General features: G+C 41.7%; 1 protein-coding gene across 1 annotated transcript; it reads left to right on the forward strand.

The window, feature by feature from the left end:
• The first annotated feature begins 5,467 nt into the window (after nt 1-5,467).
• On the forward strand, nt 5,468-7,194 carry LOC140246029 (2-hydroxyacylsphingosine 1-beta-galactosyltransferase-like). Its single transcript, XM_072325476.1, has one exon. The coding sequence runs from the start codon at nt 5,506-5,508 to the stop codon at nt 7,096-7,098; it is 1,593 nt and encodes a 530-aa protein (XP_072181577.1). The 5' UTR covers nt 5,468-5,505; the 3' UTR covers nt 7,099-7,194.
• Nucleotides 7,195-7,927: the final 733 nt, after the last annotated feature.

Raw genomic sequence — 7,927 nt, forward strand, 5'->3', positions numbered from 1 at the left:
TATATATATATATATATATATATATATCTTCTTCGTATAGCCCAAATGTATATAATCTTATTTTGGAAAAGGTTGAAGGCGGCGGCTTCACACGTATACAAGCAACTTTATTTTCCCCTTTTCGCATTCCAAATCTTGGGTGGAAGTGGCGACGACCGCCCCCCATCGCCCCTTCCCTTCCCACACATCCCACCCCTCTCCCTTGCCCCCTCCCCCGCAATCATTACGCCAGTGCTGTAGATATTGCTCGATTTTTTTACTGCCTGACTATATCTATAGGTCTACAGGCACCGTTGTGTCACAGTCATCTGAGAAGCTGATAATGAATACGAGGTAGAATAATTCTCCTCCTTCACTGTGTTTAAGCATTCATCAACAGGTCAAAAAGAAAATGGCCTATTTCTCACACTAATTTTTCTCAGGGCTAAATGTAGATACATTTTCTTGTGGATAGTCGTCGTATTTCTGCACTAATCCCACACCTTAAAGAAGAAAGGCTGACTTGTAATTTTGTGAAGTTCATTTGGACATATCGTTGGACTGCAAGATACATGTTTTTATGTAATTCTGTCCCATTCGCAGGAGAATGTTTGAAATGACGTAAAGCACAGACACGGCGAGGTCTGCCATCAATAGCTCTGTTTACATTTTGTCATAATAAAACAGCGTATCCCGTCCTCGTTTTATTGAAGTGGTTTACTGTCGCTACTGACATGACTGATGAGATCATTGAAGGCAAATACATTATACAAACAAGGACTTTGTGACTCTCTAATGTGTTTAAGACATCTAAAGAATTTATATTTTTTCCTACATGCGAGATAAGAATGTTGCGCAACCCAAGTGTCAATATGTTACGAACTTTACATTCTGAACTTTGGCCGCTTCTCAAGGGGGCCAGCATCGCAAAAACCCTGGACCTGTCTAATTGATTATTATGGTAGTTTAATATGTCTCATTCTGTTACTATGTGAGGAAAATAGTGGCTTTATCTGCACCAATAATCCCCTTTTTTAATTGTGCGTCATCGCGCATACTATAGTATGCGTTTTTGTAACAATGAAATCACAAAGCATTAATTAACAATATGAATAAACAGGAACGAAAAGAAATGAATTGTAATATTTTGCTTGTAAACTTATACAGCTACACCCTTGGTTAGGAGGATGAACTGTTGAGTATAATAGTATCGGATAGGGACTCGTGCCGAGTGCACGGACACTGGTTACAAAAAGGCTAAACTTATCGTTACCAAAAAGCAAGGTTGTCAGATGTAATAGCTATGGAGTCTGTAAACTATATACACTCGTGATGGGGTTAATGATTCACTCCTGCAAGGACACAGACCAGGGCTGGAAAGGCTTGTTGTCCTGGCTTTATATATGGGATTAAGTGCTTGAAAAGAATACAACGTAAGGGATTTTCGCAATGAGTTCAAATTTATGACCGTCTCTTTTCAATGTGCTACACCCTTTTACTGATGCAGTGGCGGATCCAGAGGGGAGCGCAACCGGCGCACGCCCCCCCCTCCTTTATTTTTCGTTAAAAACAAAAGAAATAAAAAGGAAAAAAATGAAATGAAACCCGGAAGTGGCACCAGAAATAATTAGTCACGCCCCCCCCCCCACTTTACAGAATTCCTGGATCCACCCCTGTGATGCATGACATGTTGAAGGTGGGGCAAGGGAGGACAAAATTTCTGGTTTAATTGGAATTGATGGGATTTAGAACACGTGACAAGGAAGACTTTATTTCATTCCAGGGGTGTATCACTCCGTGACTCCGTGTATAGGAATATTACGCTGTTCGATTCGACACCTCTCTTGTCACGATATACCACAATCTTTTCGTTGATACACCAATGACTGTTATGCACCTGTTGAATATCACCTATCGCTTTCATGCTGCGGTATTCACGCAGGAGGTGATTTATCATAACGGTTTGGATTTTTGTATTGATTTTTATGTAACACATTCAAACAGCAACATGGAATGAAGGGTTTACAAAACAAATGCATATTCGTCATTATTGAAAACCATACAACCCCATCAGAGAACGAGAGGAAAAAAGAGAGAATTATTCAACTATCAAGGGCCCAACAGAAAGGCTAAATGCCTTATACGTGTATAAAGCTGGGCCTATATATATATATACAACGGATTCTTCCATAGAGATGTTATAAATTGCGCACACACACGTACACATATACAGATTTTAAGATAACACGTCGATTTGACGTGACAGAATCATTGCAAATTATATGAATGGCATTGGTACAAATTATATCTCTTCTTGAATAAATTTGATGATAGGATAGTTCTTATATTAAGTAATGTTTCATCCATATCAAAAGATCTCCAAAGAAACATACTGTTGTTTGTTTGTTTTTTGAGCATGCAGGACCGTATTTTATGGGGATCGAGTTGATAGTTGGAAAAGTATATTCAATCTTAAGAAGTTATGAATGGACCAATTCAAATTGAAATATTCTTGTAAAGAAGTAGGGAGGAGTTAATACGCATTTCTAAGCAAACGTACTAAAAATGATTTTGAAAGTATACACATCATAAAATTAATATTCAAAAATTTTAAAGAAGGAGATGGACAGGTTATAATGAGCATATGGAGTAAAGAATTTGATATGATCTTCATTGCACGTATCTGTAACTTGAGCAATTGACTTACATTCCGTTCAGTAGTACTGACCCATGACAGTCTTGGGGTCATAGACTGTATTATGATAAAACATCAAGAATATTCTTCGAAGATTTTTATTATTTTTTATATTTTATTTTTCATTTTTTGCAGATGATACCAATAATGTTCTTTCCATGGATGACAATCTTTTGAACTTACTGAACTTACTGAAGCGCCGCATCCGTCTTGGTAGTGTACCAATGTAGTGCGGCTAGGATGAGGGGGGCTATTCGCCCTTAGTAACCCATTGATAGTCTTAATTCTGATTTGGAGCTGTTTATTGACGGTGCATGAACTTGCAGCTGGGGGGAGATTGTTCCAGTCATGAATTACCCTTTGACTGAATGTGTATTTCCTGGCGTCAACTCTCATGTGTTGCTTCTGGATTTTGAGTTGGTGTCCTCTTGTGCTCTGGTGTGTTGCAAGTTGGAAGATTTCTGTTGGGTTGATTCTATCTATCTTATTGAATATTCTCGTTTGGATTAGATCTGCTCTGCTGTGTCTATCTTCTAGTGTAGTGAGGTGGAGTTTCTGGAGTCTTTCTTCATATGGAAGGTGTCTTATGCTTGGGATAAGTTTGGTGGTTCTTCTCTGCACTCCTTCCAACAGTTTGATGTCCTTTTTTAGATGAGGTCTCCACACGTGGATACAATAGTCAAGATGGGGCCTGATCAGTGACTTGTACAGTTGCATGATTATTTCAGAACTTCTGTATTTAAAGGGGCGTTTTACCATGCCAAGCGTTTGGTTTGCTTTCTTGGTTGCTTCTGCACATTGTTTTGTAACTTTGTAACTCTGTCAACGTCAACGGTAACTCCTAAAATGCTAATGTCGAAACACGTCTGTACGATATCCTTATTTTCCAATGTAATCGCACTATCGTCTCGGTCTACCGTAGCTAAGGATAAAAATAATGAAATTAGTCTCTTCTATCCTCCTTACGTTAAACACAATTTTTGCTTCTGCATACCACAGTGCATAAGGAGGATTTTTCACAACACGGTAATATAATTGATTTTTAAAGAAATTCAGCTCGCATGAGATAGCTTGAGAAACTGAAAATAAAGAAGGGGAAAGGTAAAAACAACACCAACAACATAACAGAACTAGCTTTTCTCACTTCAAGATGTGGAACACCCTTATGAAGAGGAAAGACTGCCAAAGTGTACATAATGACTGAATTGGATCACAATGCTCAGCTTCGCTGTAATTATTGATCGCGTAACCCGTTCTTTTGTAAGAGACTTGTTCATTACGTAACCAGGAGGTGTCTCTTAGTCTCACACACCCCTCTGACGTACCTATGTTACTATTGTTAGGGTGGGATGTGAATAATGGATATGCAGTATGCATCATATACAACACACACACACACTTACACACGTACACACAATTCATACACGCACATACATGCACACACATTATCCTGATTACATAAGCCTACATTCTTTTTGAACTTGATACGGTTTATTTCATAGAAGTTTTGCAAACTTTACATGGCAACCAAAATATAATTACAAAGACTCCATTCGTGAGTAAAACCCATCCTTTTCTCATTAGCCACGGTGGGGCTGCCTTATATTAATCCAATGAAGATTGTCCACTGAGTCGACAGTACACATTATAAATCACTCAAAGCTAATTATCTCGCAGCCTATCTTTGAGAACCACAATGCTTAACTAGAAAGCTCTTCCATCAACCTTCACACGTTCAATACATTTCAAGACTCCAGTGATGCTACGTCAGGGAAGTCTCAAACAAACTGAACAACTACAGCAGAATTCTAATGGACAATAATAGGAAATGATCCACAATAAGTCAGTTCGCGTTCCACTTTGCGTGTGAGCAGAAAAAATAAAGTCATTCGTACCAACTTGTATATATTTGTTTTTGAAATCACTAGGTAAGCATCTGTGATGTAATGATTATTCATGTAATCCTTATAAATGCTGCATGCCAGCATATCCACCTGACAGCAAAAGTAGTATTTGGCGATATCAATGGAAAGACATTTTTGATACACTTAATGCAAGATAATGAAATGGATGCTTTCCCAAGTGTTAATGGATTGACGGATCGATCTGGTCATCTGGGTCATCTGGTCTACGCAAGTTAATTCTTTGTTTGAACAGGAATGATGAACCCATAACTTGTTACGTAAAGCTTATGCATTATGCAGCTCTGAAAACGAATGAAGTTCCTCTAACCGACTGAGAACAAGGAAAGGTCATTCGTACCAATGTGCCTGTGAGCTATAACTCCGAACTGGTTTATTTGGAGAAAGGCTGCGGGAATTAATATTCAGGGTATCACGACATTCTACAGCAATGTGTGCGTATAGTGTGGACGCTAGTCCTACTAACACGGCCCTGACCTCGTATGAGAAAGTTTCCGAGCTGGCCAAACAATAGTCGAAATGAGAATTACTCTCTCACAAAACAATTGGGTCGTTAACGTCATATTATGATGACATGCTTCAGGAGAAGCATTAGCGCTACGGACGCTATTGTTGTACTGACCAGCATGAACACGGCGTTTGGCATTGAATGAGACTACTCGGAGAACGGCGTTACCAGCAGCTGAAGGCCTGTTTCTGATTGGAGTATCGCCTTTCATTGGTGCCGAGGAATGTATAGCATGCACTTGAAGGCGGAAGGGCGAGGGCTGACCTGTTTCGGGACAGGACACGACTGTGAACTCTCCTTCAAAGTGCTGGATACTTTCATTAACATCTGAACTGAGGTTGGAATATGCACCATTGAGTTTTTCACCGCAGGTGACTGCAACGATATTCTACGAGTAAACTATGGCGGGAATTTTGAGGATGTTAGCGAGCCTACTGTTGGTGGTATCGCTCGGTGGTGGTTTCGGCAGCGCCGAACGAATTCTTATGAACGCCCTGCTCGGGGAGGGCAGTCACTTTTTGTGCGCCGCTGCGATGGCCGAGCGCTTGGTGGAAAAGGGGCATAACATCACCTTCTTCATCAGCAATGCTTACGCACATCGGACTACTGATGCCAAGTACGCCAACCTGTTTGATTTCGAAGTATTTCGCCACCCCATCCCCGTAGAAGAGGTGCACAAGCAATTTAACGCCTTCAACGAACGCGCCTTCGAGCCAGCATCTGCTCAGATGCTTACTCTGGCCGAGGTGATGCGAGACGGTCGAGCGACAGACTGTGACGCCATTCTTGGCGACAAGGACATGATGGACAGACTAGCGATGGCGAACTATAGTTTGGTCGTGTACGACATCGGCTGGGTTTGCCCTATACTGATGGCCAGAAAACTTGGGATACCGTACGTCGGCGTGTCTGCCGTCTCCACTCCATGCACAATAACCGAAGGCGTCGGCGCCGTGCAATCACCGGCTTTTGTGCCTGAAATTTTCAGTGGATTGCCAAATACTATGAACTTTATGGATCGCGTAGTGAATACCATAAGTTATGTTTTTGTACGCTTATTTGGAATATATTTTCGCCAGCCATATGATAGGCTGAAAGAGAAGTACAACATTTCACCTGGAGAAGACGTGCAATATCTTTTCGACCAAAGCGATCTGTTCTTAGTTAACTCCGATTTCTCTGTGGAATTCCCGTGTTCATTGCCGCCCAACGTAATTCCTGTTGGCGGGTTGACAACTAAACCAGCAGTTGCATTGACCGACGAGTTGGAAGATTTCATGCATAGTTCCGGAGAACATGGTGTCATCGTATGCACCATGGGAACCTACTTCACCTCCGTGCCTCCAGATGTGGTCAAAACTTTCATAGATGCATTCGCGCGTCTTCCTCAAAAAGTCATCTTCCAACTCCGCTCCATTCCATCCGGAATAACTCTTCCGCCGAATGTAATGGCGTTGCCATGGTTACCTCAAAACGATCTTTTGGGACACGAGAAGACACGCGCGTTCTTGTATCAGGGAGGCAACAACGGATTCTACGAAGCTTTGTATCACGCTGTCCCGATTGTCGTCATACCCATTCACGGTGACCAGTATGATACTGGTGCCAAAGTGGCGAGTCACGGCATCGGTATCACCATCGACAAGGGATTGTTGAGCGAGACTCGCATCTTCGAAGCGCTGAAGGACGTGACGACGAATTCGACGTATGCGCACACGGTCGGAAGACTTTCAGCAATGTTTCGAGATCGCCCAACGACCCCTGCCGAGAGGGCGGCGTTCTGGATTGACCACGTGATATTCCATGGAGGCAAACAATATCAATTGCCCTTGGTGCACATGGATTTCATCAAGAGAAATCTGATAGATGTATTGGGCTTTCTGGTCGGATGTCTCATGTTGGGTCTTTTCATCACACTCTTCGCCGTTCGACTGCTCTTTAAGCTCCTTTTAACTGCTTGGAGAACGTTAAATCATAAAGACAAGCAGGAGTGATTTTGCAATTTGTACGTGAATTCTCCATGTGCCATCGTCATCTGGTTCCCCTGGGAGCAAAAGCAACAACAAAACTAATGTATATGCGTGTGTGTTTGGGGGGGGGGGGGGGGGGGGGGCTTCCATCCCGGAAGAGGAGGATGTCAGGGGTAACGTGTATCGTAATTTGGCCAAGGTCAATATGGATCCCTCAAAGAGTGTGAGGGGAGGGCTGCAGCCCCACAATGTAAGTCTCCTGAGCAGCTGAACATGATTACATTCGTTAAGATTTAACAACTCACCTGTTAAATGTCTTAAATAAACATTGGGTCAAGGTGTACTGCAGTAATCAGTCCTTCTGCTGATTTTGAGTGAAGGGGTAGACCGGTTGACTTCCTTTCAAATTCGATGCACGACTTCAATTGATCCTAACACATAATATCACTGACAGCTAGGAGTAGGAAGCCTACACAAGTCTTGCCTGACAAGACAATAACCACAGAATGCAAAGGGAATTCCGAGTGTTGGAATAAAATAACTTGTCATATAACGGTAGTGTATGGAAGTTACGTCTTTCCGTTAGTAGAAAAGGACGAGCAATAATGTACACTCAATAGTAAGCAACGATGAATTGTGTAAAAGTGGTGAGAGTGTGTAATACCAATAGGGGTTCCGAGTGTACAATAAATAATAAATTACATTTTCACATCACGAAGTAAACATGGTAAGACTTACTGTCCTCCTGACGAATCGACTCAACACGGACACTGGTTTGTTCGTGTTTGCAACAGTTCATTTACTAATAGCACGTTATGCTTTACATGATGGTTCATCCATGTGAGTTAAACAA

The sequence above is a fragment of the Diadema setosum genome, chromosome 2 (assembly GCF_964275005.1).
Source record: "Diadema setosum chromosome 2, eeDiaSeto1, whole genome shotgun sequence".
NCBI lineage: Eukaryota > Metazoa > Echinodermata > Echinoidea > Diadematoida > Diadematidae > Diadema > Diadema setosum.